General features: G+C 32.4%; 5 protein-coding genes and 1 non-coding gene across 15 annotated transcripts; 3 read left to right on the top strand and 3 right to left on the bottom strand.

Moving 5' to 3' along the window:
• Positions 1–331: 331 nt before the first annotated feature.
• Positions 332–3,096, top strand: LOC123264605 (DNA replication licensing factor Mcm5). The gene is made up of 3 exons (XM_044727958.1): positions 332–906; positions 967–1,139; positions 1,427–3,096. The coding sequence occupies exons 1-3, from the start codon at positions 499–501 to the stop codon at positions 3,042–3,044; spliced, it is 2,199 nt and encodes a 732-aa protein (XP_044583893.1). The 5' UTR covers positions 332–498; the 3' UTR covers positions 3,045–3,096.
• Positions 3,097–3,160: 64 nt separating this feature from the next.
• Positions 3,161–5,853, bottom strand: LOC123264626 (1,5-anhydro-D-fructose reductase-like). Its single transcript, XM_044728022.1, has 8 exons — positions 5,716–5,853; positions 5,100–5,232; positions 4,837–5,001; positions 4,098–4,301; positions 3,897–4,013; positions 3,430–3,824; positions 3,312–3,357; positions 3,161–3,245 (listed from the first exon to the last, which is right to left on the bottom strand). The coding sequence occupies exons 1-8, from the start codon at positions 5,769–5,771 to the stop codon at positions 3,219–3,221; spliced, it is 1,143 nt and encodes a 380-aa protein (XP_044583957.1). The 5' UTR covers positions 5,772–5,853; the 3' UTR covers positions 3,161–3,218.
• Positions 5,854–5,905: 52 nt separating this feature from the next.
• On the bottom strand, positions 5,906–11,720 carry LOC123264611 (cyclin-dependent kinase-like 4). 5 transcript variants are annotated; one of them, XM_044727981.1, is made up of 6 exons: positions 11,424–11,720; positions 9,329–9,518; positions 7,707–8,054; positions 7,370–7,630; positions 7,123–7,281; positions 5,906–6,408 (listed from the first exon to the last, which is right to left on the bottom strand). In XM_044727981.1, exons 1-6 carry the CDS (start codon positions 11,489–11,491, stop codon positions 6,268–6,270), a joined length of 1,167 nt encoding a protein of 388 aa, XP_044583916.1. In that variant the 5' UTR covers positions 11,492–11,720; the 3' UTR covers positions 5,906–6,267. The 5 variants fall into 5 exon arrangements, with proteins under 5 accessions (XP_044583916.1, XP_044583906.1, XP_044583944.1 ...); XM_044727971.1 differs by having other exon boundaries at positions 7,364–7,630; positions 11,424–11,718; XM_044728009.1 differs by lacking the exon at positions 11,424–11,720 and adding an exon at positions 10,236–10,340 and having other exon boundaries at positions 7,364–7,630.
• A 344-nt stretch (positions 11,721–12,064) lies between these two features.
• LOC123264576 (ankycorbin) lies at positions 12,065–21,084 on the bottom strand. Of its 6 annotated transcripts, XM_044727910.1 has the most exons (14): positions 20,837–21,084; positions 19,155–19,505; positions 17,998–18,332; positions 17,214–17,490; positions 16,851–17,099; positions 16,184–16,608; positions 15,823–15,945; positions 14,836–15,654; positions 13,550–14,763; positions 13,184–13,492; positions 13,026–13,102; positions 12,801–12,955; positions 12,614–12,690; positions 12,065–12,412 (listed from the first exon to the last, which is right to left on the bottom strand). In XM_044727910.1, exons 2-14 carry the CDS (start codon positions 19,376–19,378, stop codon positions 12,251–12,253), a joined length of 4,446 nt encoding a protein of 1,481 aa, XP_044583845.1. In that variant the 5' UTR covers positions 19,379–19,505; positions 20,837–21,084; the 3' UTR covers positions 12,065–12,250. The 6 variants fall into 6 exon arrangements, with proteins under 6 accessions (XP_044583845.1, XP_044583837.1, XP_044583853.1 ...); XM_044727902.1 differs by having other exon boundaries at positions 13,550–15,654; XM_044727927.1 differs by having other exon boundaries at positions 12,259–12,412; positions 12,614–12,703; positions 13,550–15,654.
• A 460-nt stretch (positions 21,085–21,544) lies between these two features.
• Positions 21,545–21,616, top strand: Trnac-gca. The gene has a single exon. It is a non-coding gene; the product is annotated as a tRNA-Cys (tRNA).
• Positions 21,617–22,007: 391 nt separating this feature from the next.
• LOC123264634 (protein YIF1B) lies at positions 22,008–23,938 on the top strand. Its single transcript, XM_044728036.1, has 4 exons — positions 22,008–22,355; positions 22,628–22,707; positions 22,783–23,154; positions 23,237–23,938. Exons 1-4 carry the CDS (start codon positions 22,325–22,327, stop codon positions 23,768–23,770), a joined length of 1,017 nt encoding a protein of 338 aa, XP_044583971.1. The 5' UTR covers positions 22,008–22,324; the 3' UTR covers positions 23,771–23,938.
• The last annotated feature ends 577 nt before the right edge of the window (positions 23,939–24,515 follow it).

The following is a 24,515-nucleotide window of genomic DNA, read 5'->3' on the forward strand; positions in this document are numbered from 1 at the left end:
TTTTTCATAATAATGCGCGCTCCAATCGGTCATTTGTTGTAACTATTACAACAATTTATTGCTTAAATTGCAGATACAATAGTTTTCTAGTTATCAACATAAAAAGTTTTTAATTTTCACTTTAATAATTTTTGTAATGGATTTTTTTATTTATTATAATTAATAAAAATTTTTTTTTATAAATTAAGATAATTGCCAATTTAATTTTTTGATAAAACACTTTTAATAATAAAAAAAAATACCGCAGCGCTCCTACAATAAGCGGTCAGAATAGCAACTAGGTTTGTTTTGACAATTAAAGATAACCTCTAGAGTGTTGTAACTTTTATAAGTTTTTCTGCTGCGCTATCACGTTTCCCGCCAACTGCCGATTGTTGTGTAGCATTAAGTGGTTATAAACGACAAGTTAGTTTGTGTTAGTTTATATTTAAGTTAAATAATCAAAACTTACTGTTAAAAATTAAAACAATTACCCAAAGTTGCTAAGTGATTATCATCATGAATGATTTTGACGCACCCCAAGTATTTTTTTCGGATAATTTTGCGTCTGACGAGCAACGCGATGACCAACTAAAGCTCCAAACGTACAAAAAAAAGTTCAAAGAGTTTATAAGGCAATTTCATGAAGGAAATTTTAATTATAAATATCGTGATGCACTTAAACGTAATTACAACTTGGGACGGTATTGGGTTGAAATTAATCTCGAAGATTTGGGAGCATTCGACGAGCCCTTGGCAGAGAAATTATACAAACAGCCTACTGAATATTTGCCAGTGTTTGAGGAAGCAGCCAGAGATGTTGCCGACGAGTTGACTGCACCGAGACCGTTGGGCGAGGAAAAAGTTGAGGATATTCAGATATTGCTGTCTTCTGATGGTAACCCAACCTCGCTAAGAGGCATGAAGGTAAATTAGTAATTTATATTTAAAAATTTAATGATAATTAACATTATTTTATTTTTCTAGCCTGATATTGTCTCCAAGTTGATCAAAATCCCCGGAATTATTGTATCTGCTTCAGGAATCAGGTCCAAAGCGACTAAAATTTCAATCCAATGCAGATCTTGTAGAACAATTCAGAGTAACATCCCAATAAAACCTGGCTTAGAAGGCTACGCATTACCAAGAAAGTGTACAACGTATGTATTTTAATTATTTATTTAAAAATTTTTTTTTATCTGCATAATAATCAATGATACTGAAATTAGCAGACATTTAAAAATTTTTGGAATTTTTATAACCAACAAATTATTATAAAAATCATATTTTTAAAAATTCGCACTAATAATTTTTTGAAATTTCTACATGTGGATTTTTTTTACTAAATTTTTTTCATTGTAATTTAATTGTTATAAAAATCTAAAAAATTGTTAGATGTCTGTTAAATTCAGTTTAATAATAATTAATTTTATTTTAATTTATAAAGAGAGCAAGCTGGAAGACCGAAATGTCAGCTGGATCCTTTCTTTGTGATGCCCGATATGTGTCGCTGCGTCGATTTTCAAGTATTGAAGCTTCAGGAATTACCTGACAACATTCCTCAAGGAGAAATGCCGAGGCATTTGCAACTCTACTGTGACCGCTACCTGTGTGATCGAGTCGTACCGGGAAACAGAGTTCTTATTCTAGGAATTTATTCCATCAAAAAGGTATCAGGAGCCGGAGGTAGACGAGGAGGACGAGAAAAAACGTTAGTCGGCGTACGAGCTCCTTACATCCGTGTGATCGGTATCTCTGTTGATGGCGAAAACACTGGACGTGGTACTCAACCAATTATCACCAACGAGGAGGAAGATATGTTCAAACGTCTAGCAGCTGATCCATTGATTTATGAAAAAATAGCAAAAAGTATAGCGCCTAGTATTTTTGGTGCTTTTGATATTAAAAAAGCTATTGCATGTTTGCTGTTTGGAGGCTCGAGGAAACGTATGCCTGATGGGTTATGCAGAAGAGGTGACATCAACGTGTTGATGTTGGGAGATCCAGGTACTGCTAAGTCTCAGTTGCTAAAATTCGTAGAGACAGTTGCTCCAATTGGAATTTATACTTCGGGCAAAGGAAGTTCTGCTGCTGGTTTAACTGCTTCTGTGACTCGTGACCCGACTTCAAGGAATTTCGTTATGGAAGGAGGTGCTATGGTACTGGCTGATGGTGGTGTTGTTTGTATCGACGAGTTTGATAAGATGAAAGAAGATGACAGAGTTGCTATTCACGAAGCTATGGAGCAGCAAACTATCTCAATAGCTAAAGCTGGAATCACCACGACTTTAAATACTCGTTGCTCTGTACTAGCAGCAGCTAACTCAATCTTTGGACGTTGGGATGATATTAAAGGTGATGATAATATTGATTTTATGCCTACGATTCTTTCACGTTTCGACATGATTTTCATTGTCAAGGATGAGCATGAACAGTCACGAGATATCACTCTCGCTAAACACGTTATGAATATTCACGCAAACGCTGGTCAAGTTACTGATCAATCTACGGAAGGCGAACTACCACTGGCTGTGTTGAAAAAATACATTCAATACTGCAGATCACGCTGTGGTCCGAGATTGAGCAAAGAGGCCGGTGAAAAATTGCAAAATCGTTACGTTATGATGCGTGCTGGTACTCACGAGCACGAAAAAGACACTGAGAAACGTTTATCGATTCCAATAACTGTGAGACAATTGGAAGCTATTATAAGAATATCGGAATCTTTGGCTAAAATGCGTTTGCTCCCATTCGCCACAGAAGTTCATGTCAATGAGGCTCTTCGACTTTTCCAAGTTTCAACACTCGACGCAGCGGTATCTGGATCTCTTGCTGGCGCCGAAGGTTTCACGTCAGAAGAAGATCACGAAATGCTTGCTCAAATTGAGAAACAGCTGAAACGTCGGTTTGCTGTTGGCTCTCAAGTGTCTGAACAGAATATTGTCAACGATTTTACGAGGCAAAAATTCCCAGAGCGTGCTATTTTCAAAGTTATTCACACAATGATCCGTCGTGGTGAATTACAACACCGTATGCAACGCAAAATGTTATACAGACTTATGTAAATTATAAATAATGTCAATTTAATGAATTAATCATAAACGCTTAGTTATTTAACGGTCGTAAATATTTTTTTTTTATTTTTATAACAGCTAGAAAATGCGAATAATAAAATTAAATTTTTTGTGCCAATTTAAGAAGTGGATGTTTTTTATGAAAATAATTTGAATAAATTTTTTTTACTTAGCAGCTGCGACCTTTTTTTCCTGAAAGTTTTAATTATAATATTAATATAGTTATATTTTTAATTAAAAAGTATAAAAACAGCTTACCTCTCGAAGTAGATATTTGAAAGGGTATTGTGGATGATTTTCAACTCTGAAAAATAATATTTATATTAATATTAAATTTAAAGTGAATGCTAATCAAATCAGGTAATGAATCAATTACCCTTTGAAGAATAAAAATGTAAAGATCCGTCCCTCAGGCTCTTGATTTAATGATTCCATTTCTTTCATTTCATCATTTGTTAACTCAAAGTCAAGAATATCAATATTAGCTTTTATTCGATCATAATCAGTACTCTTAGGAATAACTATTACGCCCATCTGCACTGAGTATCGCAACAAAACTTGTCCCGTCGATTTATTATGATTGTTTGCTATTTTTTGAACTGTTGGGTGCCGTAATAAGTCTGGAAATTGGTCGGGACTGTAGTTGTATTTCGATTGGAAGTATTCTTTAGATCCAGGAGATCCCAACGGACTGTAAGCAGTCACCGCAATGTTAAGTTTTTTGCAAAATTCTCTCAGTGCTTTTTGTTGAAAATACGCATGTAATTCCACCTAATAAATTTTAGCGGTTTTTAATTATTCATTTAATAAATTATTAAATTTAATTGAAATTGTTTTTATTACCTGTACATTACTTGGTTTTATTTCAGAATTATTGTACACGTCAAGTATTTGATCCTCGTTAAAGTTACTCATTCCAATAGATCTTATTCTACCAGCTTTGACTTGTTTCTCCATTTCCTGAAATTTGTTTATTGGTGCGGATAAACAAAAATTATTGGCATGAAAATTGATTATTGTGAATATGTTAAAAAAATTTTAAACCTTCCAAACAGAGACAGGATCAGTATCCAAGTCCAATTCATAACTTCCATCTTCATTAATTACAGGTGCAAGGCCAGTTTTATCACAGACAAAGGCAAAAGGCATATGAATTAAAAACATATCTATGTAATCCAGTTCAAGATTTTGCAATGACATTTTGACATACTTTTCAACGTCTGATGGTCGGTTTCCAAAATGAGGTAACTAAAATAAAAATTTATATTAATTTAAAAATAAATTTAAGGTAATTATTTACAAGTGGGGTCTACCATTTTCATTTTCATTTTTTTCAACGAAATTTCTATTTGATTTTATTGACATATTTTTTTTGAAAAATATATAAAAAAATTAAAAATTAAAAAAAAAAGTTGATTATCACAATTTTTAACAAATTTTCAAAAAAATTTATAAATTTTTTAGAAAATTGAGATATTCAACTTTTTTTTTTTTTTAAATTGTTCGTTTTTTTTTTTTATGTACTTGTCAAAAAAAATATATCAAAAAAAGATAAAATAGAAATTTTATCCAAAAACATGAGAGCCAAAATTTTTTCCAATATTTGAAGGTAAAAAATCTATCGAAATATTAATTTTTTGGTATTTTCGATATCACCACCATAAATCCACCGTAAAAACAATCAGATTAAAAAAAATTAAAAAATGTTAATTTTTTACTTAGATATGTGATCCCACATGATAAATAATTATCAAATTTAATTAAAATTTTAATAATTAATTACCTTAGAAGTAATAAATACATCTTCTCTTTTTCCACCTTCAGCAAACCACTTTTTTAAACCATTACCAACAATTTCTTCATTCCTGTAATTGAATGCTGTATCAAAGTGTCGATATCCAAAATGCAGAGCCGTAGTGACAGCATAAGCAACTTCTTCTGGTTTGGTCTAAATGTAGAACACAACACAAATTTATTATTGATTAATTTGAATTTAATAATCAATGACTTTATTTATTGTTTAAAATAATTATAGTTTGCAATCACCTGCCAAGTTCCAAGGCCAACCATTGGCATATCATAACCCGATGACAATTTAATAGATTTCATTGTAAATATCCCGCGAGTTATTCCCGATAGTTGAAACTTGTAATTTTTCCCGGTCGCAATAGCACCGAGGCTACAATTGCACAAGCATTATTTATAGAATTAAATTTTCAACGCCAAGTATACACTGATAAATCAAATTTATTTATAAAGCACACATCAATGCCAATATTTTTCGAGTAATTATCATTTAATTGAAGACATGCAAGTATTAATAATTTAATTAACGGTTGTCAAAGTTGCTGAGCATGATAATGATATTAAAAACCTAATAATTCAAGGAATGGAACAGGTATTGCATTGCAACAGAGTGCAATAACTATTTCGGAGCACCAAAGCGCATGCACTCTAGTTCTTTGAATTGAGAATGTTCAAACTGATCGATGCAAACTTAAATAGCAAAAAATTTATTATGCTTTACTTTTTTTTATAAGAGCACATCAAATATTGGATATCGAACTTATCAAGGATATGCGGCTTATACAAGAAAAAAAAATTCAAGGGTTTATAAGAAAAATTTATCAGGCAAAAAAAATAAAAAAATAAATAAACATACGAAATAGTTGAATGTTTGGAGTTAATTCGTAAAACATATGAAATAATAGAAAACATTTTGTAAAATTAATTAAATATAAAAACGCTTAAAAATTAATTGTAGTAATTAAAAGAAGTTGTCGATGCTGAGGAAGATCAGTGACTGATTTAAGCGACTGGACTATTTAAATCATGAGATCTCAAAACCGATGGGTATTTAATTTTTTTTATTGTTTATTCTTTTTACATCAACTTCAGTCTGTTAGATGAAGCATTGTTAGCGATACAAATTACTTTACAGCTTATTTTTAGAAGACTAAATAGTTTATCAATAAAACTTTATATAACTGAATTATAAATGTACTTTAGAATAAATATTTCATCGTTTAATTGTTATTAATTAATTTAAATAAATATGATAGTAATAAATAAAAAAATAAAAATAAATAAATAATAATTGTTAAATTATTGGATTAAATAGACGAAGAAATAAGTACATTGAGAAGAAGTAATTATACAGTTTTTTACAGTTAAAAATGGACAGTATATTACAATAACTTATTTAGTACCAAGACTAATTACATCCACGAATTGTAGGTAAATGATCAAAGTCTTGATGTTGCTGGACAGACGAACTTTTTGGAAGGCTTTCCTGATGAAGTCCTCCACCTTTGGAAGTTAGTTGCGGCAGCACCATTTGATTGTAATTGGAATTCTGTAAAACAATTTTATTTTATATTTTTTATAAAATTAATTAATTACTAGCAACCTTGCAATCACTATGTGACTGCCGTGACTTGTGAACTATAAATAAATAAAATTTTGTTTTATTAAATCATAACTTTTGTTAAATTGCACTGTACTTTTTTAACTATTGACGTTTTTAAAGATATAAGCTCATCCCGATGTTATACTCATCAAGAGCTTTCATTTGAGTATCCACATGCATTTTGATATATTTTTCATATATACAATACATATATATATATATATATATATAAGGGTGTGCCAAAATATTTTGGAGTGAGACGATGTATTTGATTTTCATAGAATTTTTTAACAGAAGCTTAGTTTGGGCACTTCCGGCCAAATTTTGAATTTTCATCGGAAATGAAAGGTCTGGATGATTGTAATGTCGGGATGAGTTTATATCTTTAAAAATGTCAGTAGTTCACGAGATACAAGGTCATTTCTTAATTATGTATCTAGAGATAGATCATTTTCGAATGCAGCCTAAATACTCATCATCATAAATTGACTATTGGTGAAAATGATATGAAAACATGAAAAGATACAAATTCAAATCAAGACTTTTCTAAGGATACCAAATTAAACCATAAAAACCCATTTTATCATATAAATACACTGGCCATAAAATTTTGCTTATTCTCTTAATAATATAGATAAAATTTTCCTCCAATAAACTTACTCGTGATCGATCTCGATACTTCCGATTCTTTTCATATTCTTCAATTTCGCCATTAGGCAACATATAGTGGAAGTTTTCAAAGTATACATGTTGTAATAATTGATCACAAGTCCACCTGTGATCTGGGTCTTTTTCTAGGCATTTTTTCAGAAAATCAATCTGTAAAATAATTGTAATTATTTTTACACTATTTTATTTCATAAATTTACATATTAGAAAATATATATTTAATTCATTTTACTTGTACAGGTGTACTAGCAGTCATGGGGAGAACAGCTTCTAGAGGCATTACTGACTGAGGCGTGGGCAGAGTAACACCAGCGAAGAATTCATTTTGTTGAAAAATTATCATGTGGCGAGGTAAAAGATCTCCTAGAGTTCTTCTGATTAAATACAGTTGATCAACATCGGATTTACCTGGCCAAAGTGCTTCTCCTCGAATTAACTCGGCAAACACGCACCCAATTGCCCAAACATCAACGGGAGTTCCATACTGAGTATCGCCGACCTGATATCAAGAAGAAAAGTCATTTAAATTCTGAAGAATAAATTAAAACCTTTCAAGTAATTTTTTTTTTACTTACCAAAAGCTCTGGCGCTCGATACCACCTGGTCGCAACGTACTCGGTGTAATTTTCTCCAGGACTTAGCATTCTTGCGAACCCGAAGTCGCAGAGTTTAACAACGCCGTCGCCTGTGATGAGAATATTTTCCGGCTTTACGTCTCTGTGAACACAGCCGAGTCTATGACAGTAAGCAACACCCTGAAGAATTTGCCAGGTGAGTTGTCTTGTCATCTGCTCTGGGCATCCTCGCGGATACTTTTCCATCTCATTGAGCAGCGTGTGCTCGCAGTACTCAAATACTAAGTGAAGTTTTCTTTTTCTTCTGAAGACTTCTAATAAATTCACTAAGTTTGGATGCTTGAGGTTCTGTAATACAGTTAAATTTAATTTTTATGATATTATTCATTAAAATAAAATTTTATTGTTCTAAAAATACACTGAAAAAAAAAAAAACAAAAATTAACTTGAATCAAGAAAAAATTCTTAAACCAAGAAAATAATTGATAAATATTTACAAGTGGAGTCCACCCTATTTTTGAACATATCTGGGTGAAAAATTAACATTTTTTAATTTTTTTTTTGATTCTGCTGTTTTTTACGGCGCATTTATGATAAATAATGTCGTGAAAGAAAAAAAAGTAAAATTAACTTAAATAAAAAAAAAATTTCTTAATTTAAAAATTTTTTTATTCAAATCAAGAAAATGAAATTCTTTAAAATTATTCACTTGATTCAAGTCAATTTTTTTTCCTGAGTATAAAATATAACACCAAAGCTATTACAAAGGAATATAATTTCGTAAAACATGAAAAAAATTGATAAGAATCTAAGTGGTGAATATTCAAAGGCAAGTATGTATAAAAAGCATTGTTAACATGAGGTGTACGCTATTATTAATGATTCACGCGGAATATTTATATTCATGAAGAGAGAAAACCTTGAAGAAAATTCACGTAAACTTGCATATCAAGTTAGAAAAGGTCACAAGTTACAAATATTAAATAAGTTTACTGGTAAACTAACGGGAAATTATTTGTACATACATGATATATTATACTACAGGAGAAAGAACCGATTATAGATAAGACGGTATGGAGAATATTTACACGGCAAGGTATTGACCGGGGACGATATTGACCACCGTCCGCCTTCACCATAACAAGTAGGAACACTATATTAGTGTACCATGTATGTTCACCCTCCAATATAAATCCACACAAAGGTACACAATAATAGTCGCAGTAAAAAGAGGATTGATTTGCTGCATGCGAGGCTTCTGGTCTCTTTTAATACAGCAACGTCGCTTGCAAAAGAAATTCACCGTAGCTCTTACTCTGTATAGTATGTCTGGCAGCGATAAGGTCTTTAACTTCCGGCGCAGAGCTTCCGGAGCACGAAACTGCTGAGCAGATCTTAAAGACGCTTTCACGATAGCAAGCTTTTTGAAGATTCTTTTAATATATAACAAAATACGTAAGTACCCTCTGTGAAGATATACCTGTGCTATCTACCTGTGCCATATACCTGTGCTATCTATGAATAAGTATAGAAAATTTATATTTTATTACAGATAAAATATTGATGCCCTGAAAAGATAAAATGAAGATAAGTAGTATGAAAAAAAAAATAATAATAAATACCTTAAGCAGCCGTATTTCTCTGAGAGCGATTTTTCTTATAAGGGGGTCGTCTTCAGTCTGTTGAAACTTCTTAACAGCTACCAGTCTTCCTGTTTGCCTGTCTCTGCACTGGAACACCACTCCATAGCTACCTTCACCAAGTCTTCCCAGCCTCTCATATCTCTCCATTGTTTTACTCGGTGCCCGAGACCTGGTCACACAAAACATTACGACCACTCAAGTATAATTCAGCAATAATAATAATCAAAAGTTAGATTTATGGTATGGAATGATGACCCATGATCCACAAACTAGTGCAGCATCCGAAGAATAAATTTAAAATAATTTATGTTAATAACTATTTAGACTACCGACTTTTTGTTAAGCCTTCCTAGGCAGGGAAGAGCGAACTGCTGCGTAAATAGCATTCCGTTCCGCTGGAGACTGCAGTTAAGACTGTCCTTTTCACCATTGACCAGAGGTCAAACTCCTGAGAGAGCCAAGGGAAGCCTGCTGGACAAGGGTTCGCGCCCGCGCATTATTCTGACCGTACCGAGTGTGTAACACGCAAAGTCTCGATTTAAAAAATTCATAGATAATTAAAATACAACACTAGATGTTGGATTTTATGAAGGGTAAAATTTAAATTGCGTGCACAGACTATCACAATCGTAAACCATAAGTTTTTTTTTATGTATGACTGCTTTATTACAATATTTTTTCATTTATCTGATGATTTTTTATGTGTTTTAGCCGACATTGGTGACTTTACGAGAAGCGAATAAATTATTCGAACCTGAAGCAAGCAGGAAGGCATCCTGCCATTTATAAAGCGTTGAACTCTTATCTTTATACACACTTTATACAGTGTTTAATTTAAAACAATGACGTGAAGATGATCGTATAATGACAGTGATATGTCACTTACAAAAGTTCCATCATAAAATTCATTACGACGTGTTATCACCTACACACAATGGCACCTGCACTCAGCGACTTGTCATGTAGTACTAATTTACCTGGGTATATTAAATATGTACCTACGTCCATATAATATAATATAGAATAGAAATATGCTGCTTGATTATTGACAATCGATATAAACTACCATGCATTAACGCGACCATCAAGGTTGATATCATATCATACAACCTTTTTATTAATTTTATCGAAAATCAACTCATATACTGACATCAGCTAAATATGTACTTGTTGTTTCTTCAGTTATTACGTCTGAAGAAATAATAAATGAAGGATTCAAGGCTAAACCAATTAGGATTAATATCTTATATAGAAATATTGTTATCTTAATAATTTATTCGATCTATAATTACGAGTATGATGTGTGGAGCAAACAAAGAATAGCGTGTTACAGGTTTAAACGTCATAGATCATCGATTTGCTTCTCTAGAGGTCACGAAAGAAGATTATTTTGATATTTCTCGGATCTGCAAATTGTTAAAATTATCCCAAGAAAGTTTGATACACTGATAAAAGGGTTTCTTAGCATTTAAGAAGATTTCTTTGTGTTTAAAAAATCATTTCTTAGTATTTATAAAATATTTCTCAGTATTTAAGAAATATTTCTTAAATACTAAGAAATATTTTTTAAATACTAAGAAATGATATTTAAGAAATGATTTCTTAAATACAAAGAAATCTTCTTAAATACTAAAAAATCCTTCTATCAGTGTAGAATATTAATAAATTTTAATTAGAGTTTCAGACCGCCAAAATGGACGATGTATGTCGCAAATATTGGGTCAATATTTCTTCATATGTATGTTTACTTCTTTAGTCTATTATTAAGTTCTTTTATTACTTTACGCCCACGTATCATTGCTAAAAGGAAATATGCTGATATATTTTTGTTGTATACATTGTTTACATTGACATAGATAATATACAAAGTTTATACCTTCACAACAGAGATCCACGCTCAGATACTTAACACGTGTTTTATCAAAGAAACGTGGCGAAATAATCGGATTACCGCCGATGACACAATAGCGGTATCGATTAAATAAAGTCTACTTGTGATGATAGATAGCAAAAAAGTATCAAAATAAAGTATTTATGGGTTAATAACTGGAATATTGGAAGAAAATAAACAAACCTTCGAGGCAGCAACGGCAAAGTATTGCCAAAGAGCCAGAGCTTTCCGTCTTGGAGCCATTTGTCCATGCGAAGGCTTCACTGAAATCCGTAGTAAATTTTGCTTGTAACTTTAGTAAATCACATAGTACTTAATTTTATCCCCACAATTATTATCGGTACTAATTTCAGCAAACAATTCACAATTAACATTATTAACAGAGACCTGTTCTTACTACTGAAATCTACGGTGTAGTTATTGGCAAAGGCCGGAGCGTAACACCGAAGAGCCTTCATTGCTATATACTTTCAAAACAACTACGTCACGTGAGATCGATAGTTAGTAAAGAGAACCAAGTCTTGATAGCAATATATATTATAATGCTTTTATTATTATAAAAGCAGCACGACTTTGACTTAACTAAAGAATTCTACGTCAAACTTATCAGAGCTGATCATAAATTCAATTTAGGTTGATGAATATTTACATTTTTTTATCCCCACAAAGGAAACTATTTTTTTAATCATAGATGAAGGGTTTTACGTGAATAGTAAACAAGTTTATCGATCACTACAATAAATTCAACAATTTTAATTTTAATTCAAGATTAATTATTATACACAAGTTATTTATTTGCTTATTAATTTTACATTGACGCTTTACTTGGACGGATAAATGGTCCCGTTTTTTTTTTTTTTTTTTTTTGCGGATGACCTTATAAACAACGTCGCTTAGTTTTATTAATTAATTTCATACAGTACATACATCTATTTTGTTTTCTTATAATAACACAATTTATATTAAATATCCTAGATTTGTAAAGTTATTCCTCTGGCAGTTTTCAAATTTCACACGCTTTTGGTCGCTCTTTGTGCGTTGCGCGGAGTCTTGATATCACTTTCATCGTTATCACCCCTCACTGTAAACGTGACAAAGTATCTTTTTGTGCGATCTAATTTTTCAGCTGGCAAGGCTATAATTTGCTTCTCTTCACCTCTTGTTACTTCGACCTGCAAATAGTAAACTTTTACTAAAAGTAATTCTTTAAAAAAATAAATAACTTTACAATAATATAAATTAATTAAGGAGAAAGATTATGAAAAATGATTAATTGTCAAATGATCTGCGGTACTTGAAAAAAGCCAGAATGATGAAAATTTTTGTCGATTTTGATAAAAAAAAATATATTTCTAATTTTTAACAATTAATACCGTCATTTGACCCTTTCCCCGACTCTCTATTCTTGGAAAAAGAGACCCCTCGTCTCGTTCTTGGCTTCCTCCGCCCACTGTAATTATAATCTACTATCAAACTACGCAGATCAGTTCTAACTACTCTAATTACCTAATTCCCAATCTAAAAAAAAATCATTTCTATTATTAAAAAGTTTATCCTTACGGTAAGTGAATACAGGCACTGATGTGTAAGCGCTTGTTGCATGATGACAGCGGTGGGTTTTCTTTGTGCATTGTTTTGGGTCAGTACACTTGTCTGATGACGTTGGTCTTCTTTGTAAACGTCGCAATTGTTCATAAAGAAAAGTTTCAAAGTCTCTGAAAAAGTATTTATTTATTTAATTGATTATTCATTAATTTTCATTGCCATAAATATTAAAATACAAACTTGAATGTATAAGCTTGATCATATTTAGCGACTCCCAAAGCTGGGCCGGACATTCCAGCTTTATGAAACATTTCAACCTAAAATAAGAAAATAAATTTATTAATTTATTAATTCAAGTCTAGTATAAACATATTTATAATTTAAATAATAAATATTACTTGTCGTTTCACCAAAACTTGTTCATTAGCTCTCCCATGCCGTATCTGCAGTCTCTTAAGTTCCATTAATTGAAAAAATATTTTTCTTTCCAAATGATACCTCCGTAAGCTTATTTGTACATCACGAGTAATAGTGTCAATATTCAGCGCTTGTTGCTTCTCAGTATTGGGACAGCATTTGAGAGTTCTCTTCGGTATCTTAGAAACCCTTGGACTAGGCTCGATTCCACTATCTCTGCCTCCGCTGTCTCGGCGCTGTTTAGTTTGTGTACGAAGACCTCGCGGACTGCCGATGCTTTTCCTTTCAACCTAAAAACAATATAATTAATTATAACAATTATTATTTAAATGTCTAAAACAACTTACTCGAGGTAATTTATCTCTCTTTGACTCTCTTAAAATTTTTTTCAATCGCCTTGGAGATTCTTCTTCACTTGTGCTCGGTATAACTCTGAGAACTCCCAAACTATCTTCGTCTTCTGCATCAGAATCTTCTTCTGGTTCAGCGTCACCAACAACATCGCGAATTTCTTTGGCGACTTCTTCATCCTCCTCATCCCACTCTGGACTCTCAATGACCGCAACAATGGCACTTCGATCGGGTGAACGTTCTTCTGAACTTTCAAAAAGACTTTTTTTCGATGAAGACTTTGAGCTAGCTCTTCTGCTCTTGCCAGTAGACGGTCGTGAATGTGATAATTTTCTTGATGACTTTGCTGAACTCGATGAACTATCAATGTGTCGTAAATTATCAGAAATCGATCCTTCTGCTTCTTGTTTGTCAACAGACTTTGGTGCTGACGGTGAGCTTTCTTGAGCCACTGTCTCTTGTGCCGATTTTACTTTCATTGATTCCACTTTTTCAGAGTCGTCATGTTCTGCTTTTTCATCTAATTTTTCCTTTTTATCTTCAACTAAAGTTTTTTCTTTATCATTAACTTCAACTTCTTTTGCAGCATTTATCTCTTCTTTTTTTTCATCTTCCACCTCAATATCTTTTTTAATTTCTTCTGTTTCTTTTTTCCCTCCATCAACCAAATTTCTACTTTTGCCTTCACTCTTCTTATCATCCGCTTTTTCTATTTGAATTACAGATTCTTTATCAGATTCACTAGTCTGAGATCCTGACTCAATCGATCTTTTGCTTCTAACCGACACCTCATCTCTGCTAGAACTTCGATCTTCCTCCGTCACAGACTTATCTCTAGTCTTCTCTTTAATCTCTTCTTCACTTTTCTGCAGATTTTGACTTTTGGTCTCACTTTGAACATCCTCAACTTTCTCACCTTCCATTGCAGTTGACTCTTTAGTCGTAGCATCATCTTTCTCCCCACCACCTTTCTCCTCATGTTGACTCTGTAATTTTGAAAGTTCCGATTGGGAATCTTGTGAAGCGGCCTTCACATCACTTTTACTATCTTTCCTACCTTTTGACGCAGACTTTTTCCTATGTTTACCATCAGCCTCGTCTTTTTCGCCAGTAGACTTTTTGTCAGACATCTGACGGCGTATTTCATCAACATCTTTCTTAAGGTCAGCCGCCTTGGCCATCAAAGCGTTCTGCATTTCATCAGCTTTCTCTAAAATATCATCAATTTTATTTTTCGAAAATTCATCATCTATTTTAAAATCTTCATGTTTAGATTCACTACCGTGTGTCCGATGAGCAGATCTAGGAGTATCTTGATCCTTGTGAACCATAGCTGTTACAGTAACCCTCTCAACAGCTTCTTGGCTTGTACTGTCAGTTGTGTCCTTCCGAAGACGTTTTTCCGGTTTGCTTTTTCCTTCTTTTCTTTCAGTAGAACCTTCACTTACAGACTCACGACTCTTATTTTTTTCCGTAGCTCCGTTTTCTTCTTTACTACTCGAAGAAACTGTTTTCGTTTTTCTTCTTGAACTTTTACGTTTAGTCTCTGTCATTTTAGTTTCTCTCGACGTTTCTCTCGGAGTTTTTGAACTTCTTCCAGAATATTGAACCTTTTCAGATTTTTTTTCGAGCGACCGTCGAACTACAACAACTTCTAAGCTATCATCACTTAAACTGCGTTCGTCATCTTGACTTCCATGGCATTTACTTTTTTTATCTATTTCACACTCAACAACATCATCGGAAGTATAACCATCAGATTCACTCGACGACTCTCCATATTCATGTTTGGAGTGTTTTTTACTGCAGCTTTTCTTACGGTCTCTCTTTTCAGGCTCACTCTCTTCATAACGAGCCGACTCACTGCGAGCTCTACGCCGACGATCGCGACGTGAAGATTTCGACAATCTAACTTCTTCTTCACTGAAACTTCTGCTGCCTCGTCGGTCTTCGTGTTTTCTAGGAGTATTTCTTCTTCGAGTACGTTTTTCCACCCAATGTTCTTCTATGTAAACATCTGGCTCTCGATGATTTCTCCCAGAGTCACTTTCACTTCCAGAACTTGATCCCCGACGTTTAACTTTCAACTTGGCAGCAAAAACTATAAACAACATTGATATAATTATAATAATTTACAATTAAAACTTTTGAAACTGTTTACAATTCAAAGTTATAACGATCATTAATTAAACACACAGTGTAAGTAATTAATAATTAAAGTGATTTTGTTAAAGTGCAAATTTGATTTTCTAATAATTAAACTACGCACAACTTCGAGTCTCCCTCGATGCTACAAGCGCACAAGTTACTTTAGAATTGCAGTCTCTAGAGTACAAAACTCCTAATTTCCTTATTTTGGATCCCATCTCATTTGTGATTGGTTTATTGTTCTCTAATAAATTTACATATATACTAATTACATTTAAATTGAATAGACTGAATCTATTAAATGACTTAGTTATATAGTATTATAAATTAAGTACTTTTCTTCTCATCACTTTTCGTTTTCCCGGATTACAATTTCAAAGTAACTTTTATAAAAAAAATGCAATCATTAAAAAAATTAAATTTTTTATAAATAATCATAAAATATTTCAACTACGGTCAATAATATTGATAATTAAATTCACCTCTATTAGGAGCTGTCCTGTGAGTTCGTAAATGTTGTGCAGTCGTCCCACCGTGCATTTGAATAAGCTTCGCACAGTCTCGATGACCCCGATACAAAGCAGCATCCAGCGGAGTCATTGGACCGCTTTTACTGGTCCGAAAAACAGAATTTATCCTTGCTCCATGATCAAGAAGTACTTTGCAAGCATCCAAGTACCCATGAAGCGCAGCAACATGCAACGGAGTCCTGCCATCGTGTGTCGCTACATCAAGAGTCGCGGGTTTCTTCCTCGCCAGCCATTCAATAAGCTCTATTCTTCCGGACAAGACAGCTTCATGAGCTACTCCAGTTCCACGAACAGTTCTTGCATGCAGCGAGCCTCCATGTAGCGCAAGTATCTTCAGAGTCTCAAGTTGCCCTTTGGCAGCAGCACACAAAGCAGGTCTGTGTGTTTATTTTAAAATTAATACTTATCAAGAAACATATTTTGCAATATTATTAATTTAATAACACAGTTAATTTTTTAATTTTTTCTAGGCGTCACCAAATAAATTTATTTTTGTGCAATTTTCAAGCCAAAATTTCTGAATTTAAAAATTTATAATTTAAGGAATATACTAATTGTTGTATAATGCCGATTGGCGTTCAAATAAATAAATTATTTATTTATAATTCCTGAAACTCACGTTCTTCCTTTTCGATCCTGCCGATTTGGATCAGCTCCAAGCCTGAGAAGAAGCGCAGTAGCATCTGCATGACCCAGAGTAGCTGCATAATGAAGCGCCGAGCATCCATTATCATCAACATGATCCGGTTGAGCGCCACAAAAATTAACCAACGCTTCTACACACCTCGCGTGACCTCTAGAAGCTGCGCAATGCAACGCAGTCAAGCCATCCTTGTCCGTAGCTCCTGCAGCCGCTGATCCTCCTGTTCTGAAATTATCAATAATGATCGGATTATAATTATGATTATTCGTTAATTATTGAGTATATAGTACACACGCGATCACGGTAACGTTGTTTTTCATAAAATAATTAAATATTTACCTTGCTAGAGCCAATACTGCTTCTACACTTCCAGCACTAGCTGCCCACAAAATTGGTTGTCGGCCATCTTCGTCTTTTGCGTTTACATTTGCACCAAATTCAAGAAGAGTCTGCAGTACCTTCAACCCGACCTTCTTGGGAACAGATAGCTCTGCTGTGACCGCTGCACCGCAACATTGAGCAGCGTAATGCAAAGGTGATCCGCCTCTTAAATCTGGCGTAGAAGGTCTGGCTCCAGCAGCAAGCACCAATCTTACACATTCTGCTTCTCCACAAACTGCAAAAAATATTTCATAAGGATACAAGTACAATGTTGATGTTGATGGATGATTTATGATCCTTTGATGTCATGTCATATTTCTAGCTCTTAAATAAAAACCAAGGACACTGGGTCGAAGTAAGAATTTAACGTAGACGCGTGGCTGTTCTCGCGTGATCCGTCCTCACAAACTCGACGTGTCTCGTTATTAGTGACCTACTGACCTTAACTGACCAAACAGTGTTACTCGATTACTTCGAGGAGATTAAACCTTCCTGATAACTCCTTCTCTCCCTAGATCGTTATTTACTGTTAAGAATTCATGACATAATACTCGATTATTTTTTATCGTTGAAACAATTATACATTTTATGTTTCACGCGAAACTAAACAAATAATTTCTAAATAATTATTGACTCTGTTTTCTTGTGTATAAATTTTTTTTTTGCAGGAAAACATCAATATAGATGATTGGAGAAGCGGTCGATAGAAATCTAAATATGTTAACAGGAAAAGGTAACATACCAGTGGCCCAGTGAAGTACACTGTGTCCTTCCAAGTCTTTTGCGTTGACATCCGCTCCATTAGCTAGCAAAACTGCCACTAATTGCGTGTCTCCAGCAATAACTGCGAGATGAAGTGGAGTATGTCCTTCAGCGTCGACAGCGTTAACGAGTTCCGGTGCAGCAGAAGCTACTGCACCTCCTGTTGCCGCGTCCATGCAGTAGTGGAGTGCGTTCCTCAGGGTACGATCACGATATCCTATTGTTTCTTCTTGTTCCTTTAATAATCTTAACACGCGTGATCTGTCACCTTGCTGGCAGGCGTGCATTAATGGAGTTGCTCCAATTTGAAGTACTCTAGAAGTTATTTTTATTTTATAAAAAATTTTTTTTATTATTTTATGGACATTTTTTAAAATTTCATTATTTATTTTTTTTTTTTATTTCAGATAAATAAAAAATCTATTATAGTATATAACTTATTCATAAGTATTTAGATGATTATAATTTTTCATTCTATTAATTATTGCTAAATTTGTATTAATAATGAAAGATTAATTAATTATTTAAAAGCATGTATACTTTTTTATCAATTAATATTTTATTTTCTTCTAGAGGTTGATGAAATCACTGCATCTACGAACTGTTGGATAGAAATGAAAAGTTATAATCTATAAACTTATAAATTATTTTTTATTTTTTACACTGAGAAAAAATATACTTTTGAAAATTTATGTTTTTGACAATAATACACTTTTTTATCTGAAAAATTAATCAAATTGATTGAAATAATTTTTATATCATTCAAGTGAAGCTATTAGTTTGTTATAAAAATGAATTTTGCAGAAATCTGACAATTTTTATGATTTTTCTTATTGAAAAAATTATTTTTAAAAAATCCTTAGAAAAATTTCACTTGTAAAAGATTTGAAAAACTTTGAGTCCAATTTTTTAAAAATATTTTCTTAGTTTTAAATTAATTAAAGAAAAAAATCAAAAAATTGTTGTCTGCTGATTTCAGTATCATAGTTTGATGCTAATAATAATAAAAACAGAAATTAATATCCAACTCTCAAAAAATTAATATATTAAATTGTTTTTTAAAAAAATCTTGTTTAAACATAATTTTTATTTCTTCTCAGCATTTAATAAAAAAAAATCAACAATGAAATAAATTACCTGTAAGGCCGTTTCTTAGTCCGTTCCTGACTTTTATCAACACAAGGTACCCGTTTATTCCATTGTACACCAAAAATTGCAGACTTATTTTTTGCACTTCCGTTTGGCAGTGGCGTAAGGGGAGGCAATGATAGATCTCCAGCTTTAGCGGTCCTGTCAGCTCTGAAAGCTTGAATGTTCTTCTCCTGATGCTTGAACGCTATCGGTGGAGTCTTAGTATCCATACCAGCCTGACAACCGGCCACCGGCTTCCTGATCTCAGCGTCCAGCAGCACTGCCAGGACGGCATGACGCTCCGTCGCTGTCGGCCGCCTTCATCGCACAACTCCCGGCAGCTGACTATTCCGTGACCTAAGAAAAGACTCTGGAATTATCGTACCGCTCAAGCGTCACTTCCGACCTAATTTCTGGAAATCTGGAGCACGAATACAACACTCAAATCATAGCAGACAATCTCGGGGGGTCTATTCTACCCTTCCTTCTATGATATCTCAAATCAGTGGTGCCGAATCCAGAGCTCTGGTTACTGACCACGTGCTCTCAATTGACCTGGTCACTCAGGTTGTCATGGATACCCGACAGCACAACAATCCCACTCGATAACGAAATTTTTTATAGTTGATTACTCGACAAGGTCACCATGTGATGAATTGTCATTAATTAACGCGATAATATGTAACCTGATACTATTCAAGCTTATAATCTATCACCCTAATTCCACCGGTGACCCTAAAAATTAATTTCAAATCTAAATAACAACTTGGAGATACAATCAACCCTGACGGATCCAAAATACGGTAGAGTACGGTACGTACAGTGATTTACAGTAATTACAGTATGACACCATAATCTACGGAGATTGTGATAAAAATTATAAAAAAACCTTAATGGTTTTTTTAAGTTTATTTCAAAAAGTTTTCTTCCCTTTCTACAATCGACCTAAATTAAAAAACTGAAACTATTTAATGAAACTACAACTATAGCTTCATTTAAAAATACTGTGATATAATTTATAATTAATGAAGAATATAGACATTTCCATTCACTCTTCGTTAAACTTTCAAACATAAAACAACTCTGCGTTGTAGAGCTCCTGTCTGTCAGACATCACGCTACATCATACTGCGCGCATTTTAGTTCGCCTGTACATTTACTTCTTCACTTAGCAAAGTTCTAATCTTTTCTTCTTAATTTTTATAAAAGAACAGGAGCAACTTCTTGCATTAAAGTCTCCAAAATAAGTAATTCATGTTTACAAATAAATAGAAAATAAGGACATGGCTCAGCAATATTAGTAAACATTCGTGACTTAGAGTAACGCACGTGATAAGCATTGAGGACATTATATTTCACTGGATCAGGTTTTATGCATACAGGTAACTTTGTAGTACATATTATTGTGTATATAGTTCAAATGTATGTACACAAAGAGCTGTCCAACGAACCCACGTGCACATGTTGTTGGAACTTTACACCATCAGCGGTGACTGAAAATCGTTATTTCCATTAATTCAACCCTACCCGCCATACCTTTTACGGACATTACTGAATCCGATGAACCGTGCATCATTGTGATGAATTTATGGATATTCAAACTGCGTATATTTATTCATTACTGTTTTCATAATAATTATTATTATTGTTGTAGAAAAATTAATTCAAATATTGTTTTTTATACTTACAAAAGTGACAAGTAAAGCTTCAATGTTGATCTACAACACACTGGACACATGTTACTCAACTATATCAATAACAGCATTGTTTTCTTCTTTCGTAAAAAAATATTGCACGTAAGTATTGAATGGCTAAATAGTTTTTTTACATTATATGTAAAAATTATTTTTTATAAAAATTTTAGTAATGGATAAATATTTGTTTAAGACAGCCGACCACGAGGAAATTGCAGTCGCGAAGAAATTGAAGAGCTTCTGACGCCGGTTGGGCATACACTACTGTGCTTTTATACAGTTCTCCAAGCAGCGCAGTTAATGCTAAGGTTGCTATTGGAAACCAACCCCCTGGTGACGTATTTACTCGTAATCCTCATACATTTATATATTTACCAAAGTCGTCGAGGAAATGACACTTCCTATCGTGCCAAGCGTCACTTCATTAATTCAAATTGTCTGCAGTAATATTCTTCTTTAAGAAATATATAAACATTTCTATTTTCAAATACATATAAATAAATATCGCACACTAGGAAACAATAATATAATAGAGCTTGTTAAGTAAATTGGATAAAATTAGAAATTAAATTAGAATTTAAATTATGCGAGAGAATAATTTATGTTTTAAGTGAATCAATTTATTTTTTTAGTGACAATTTTAAATTTTTGTTATTATTTTAAGCTTAAGTACTAAATTAGATCCTTTCCTCTCAACATTTCGGGGGTATAGCTCAGTGGTAGAGCATTCGACTGCAGATCGAGAGGTCCCCGGTTCAAACCCGGGTGCCCCCTTGTTTTTTTTTAGTTTTCATTTTTGCCACAGTTTATGTAAAAACTTTTATTGATTTTTTTTTCTAATAAAATTTATTAATTAATATTTAAAAATTATCTTTAAACTTATTTAAAAATTAAAAGGTATTAAAAAAAAATAAAAATAAAAATTCCATATGTACATAAAATTTAAGTTATGAGATAATTTATAAAATTATTAACAAGTATTTAATGTAAAAGAAAACAATAATAAAAAACAAAGGGAAAATATTTTCTACAGCTTACTACAATTATATAAATAATAATAAAAATAAATAAACAGTTTTACTGAATTTTAACCGATAAATAAATTGTAGTATTAAATAAAAAATCAACTATCAATAATAAAAGCAGATTCTTTATTGAGGAGTGATTGAAAGAGACGATTAAATTGTCAATTACAGACTTGTAATAATTTAGAGATGTAATTTGATATAAACATCTGTCAAAATCATACGGTTTGCCACGAGCTAAAAGATGACGAAGGCTCAGCGTAAAATATAGGCGCAATGAATGACGGGACATGGCGACGTACAAGTTGACTTGTTTTCAATATACTGTATAATAATAAATAAGAATAAATAACGACGGGTGGACCCAAAATATTATTGTTTTTTGGAGTTAAATAATAATTAACAATTATTATTACAGTAAGATTATAAAATAAATTTATTAAAATAAAACGTCAACATGAATTATAATCATTCGGGAGCTCGAAGAGGTAAATTTACAGTTTTTTTTTTTAATAATAAATTATTATAAGTGCAAATAATTTATTTTTGTGTTTGTAATTTAAATATTAATTTATGAAATTTAATTTTTTAATTTTTATTACTTAGTAGAATTAATAATAACCTAAAATTTCAAGAGAAAATAAAAAGAGAGGTTAAGTTTACTCCAAAGCAACAATACTCGAGAAATAAAATTATAATAAGTCATAATAAGACTCTTGTTGTGCTTTATTAGTGAAACTCATGATAACTAATTTTTCAGGCAAGCCTAAAAGGATATTAGATCCTTCGGCAGGATTTCCAGCACCAGCATCTCCACCAAATTCGTATATGTATCAGCAGGTAAAAATTTTAACATGACGTAACGTAAAAGTATAATTAAAAAATACATCAGTTTATTCATTAAAATAATTTCAGGTTCCTATGAACAATGGAATCCAGCCAGATTACGGTTTTAATATACCAGAACAGCCTTCACCAGCGTATGGATTTAACCAGCAGGGCATGGCTCCTCCAATGCAACCAGCAATGAATACTGGGTCACCGATGCCTCCATACCCTTCAGAGACACCACAAAGTTCTTTTCCGTCTCCACAGTTCGCAGCTAATATTCTCGCTGAACCAATGGTAGCTAATATGGCTATGCAGTATGGAGATGCTCTTGTTGGTTCTGGAAAACAGCATTTGCAAAAATATGTACCCGTTAGTGCATTGAAATACTACTTTGCTGTAGACACAGACTACGTTTTTTTAAAATTAGCACTTCTTTTTTTCCCATTTACGCATAAGGTAATTAACAAGTCGATAAAATTTTTTACAAAGTGATAATTGAAGATTTATTGATTGTTAATTTTTTATTTTTATTTTCTAGGATTGGTCAGTAAAGTACGAACAAGATGTACCTTTACAGCCACGTTACGAAAAGAATGCCCCAGACATGTATATTCCAACGATGGCATTTTTAACTTATGTTGTAATAGCAGGATTGTCACTGGGCACTCAAGAACGTTTCACACCTGAACAGCTAGGAATAATTTCAAGCACAGCACTCGCTTGGGGTATTATCGAATTGGTTGTTCACACAATAACGCTTTATGTGATGAATTTAGACACGAGCTTAAGGACTCTCGATATGGTAGCTTATGGTGGTTACAAATACGTTGGAATAAATCTTGCAATATTGCTGTCATTGATTTTCGGGCGAGTTGGTTACTATGGTGTTTTAATATACTTCAGTATATCACTTGCCTTTTTCCTAATAAGATCATTAAAATTGCGCGTTATTCCTGAAGGACACTCTTCTTACTCTGCTACTGGTAATAAGAGACGATTGTACTTTATTTTATTTTTTGCCATGCTCCAGCCTTTCCTCATGTGGTGGCTCTCTTATCATCTTATTTCATAAGTCAATTAATTATTTAATTAATATTTTGTAATTGTGATCGTAAGTGAATCAATGAGCAAGAAAAGCAGACAACTAAATTAAATATGTAAAGCAATTTAATTATTGGTTAATTTTTGTATAAAAATACATCAGAATATATTATTCATCGCTACGCTATTTTCTATCAAATTCGACTATGATTTTCGTTTATTCAATACCTAGTAATATTTTTTTTTAAGTTAATTTTACTTAACAAATATTTTAAATATTATTATATAAAAAATTTAAGAATCAGAATTGAAATATACCTAACACTGAAGTTGACAAACATTAGAAATTTTTTTAGAATTTTATAACAATAAAATTGTTATGAAAAAAAATTCCACATGTAAAAATTAAAGAAAATTATCAGTGAAAATTTTTAACTTCAGTCTCATATTAAAATGTAAATTTTATTTTTTTTTAATTCTTGAAATCTTAAAAAAAATATAAAAAATACATGATTGCTCTAAATTATTTAGAGTAAGCTTGATAAATATTTTTGACACATTAATAATTATATACATAAGATAAAAAAATAAATTAATTAACACAAACATCTTTATTAAAATTCTTTTTTTTTTATTTATTATTTTAGCAAAATAAATACAAGTGTTGATACAAATTTAAAATTTGCCGCAATAATAATAATCTGAAAATAGATGGCGTTAGTAATACCAAAAAGATGGTGAAAACATACGCCCGCTCACTAAAGTCCTCTAGCATT

This window comes from Cotesia glomerata, linkage group LG1 (assembly GCF_020080835.1).
Source record: "Cotesia glomerata isolate CgM1 linkage group LG1, MPM_Cglom_v2.3, whole genome shotgun sequence".
Lineage (NCBI taxonomy): Eukaryota > Metazoa > Arthropoda > Insecta > Hymenoptera > Braconidae > Cotesia > Cotesia glomerata.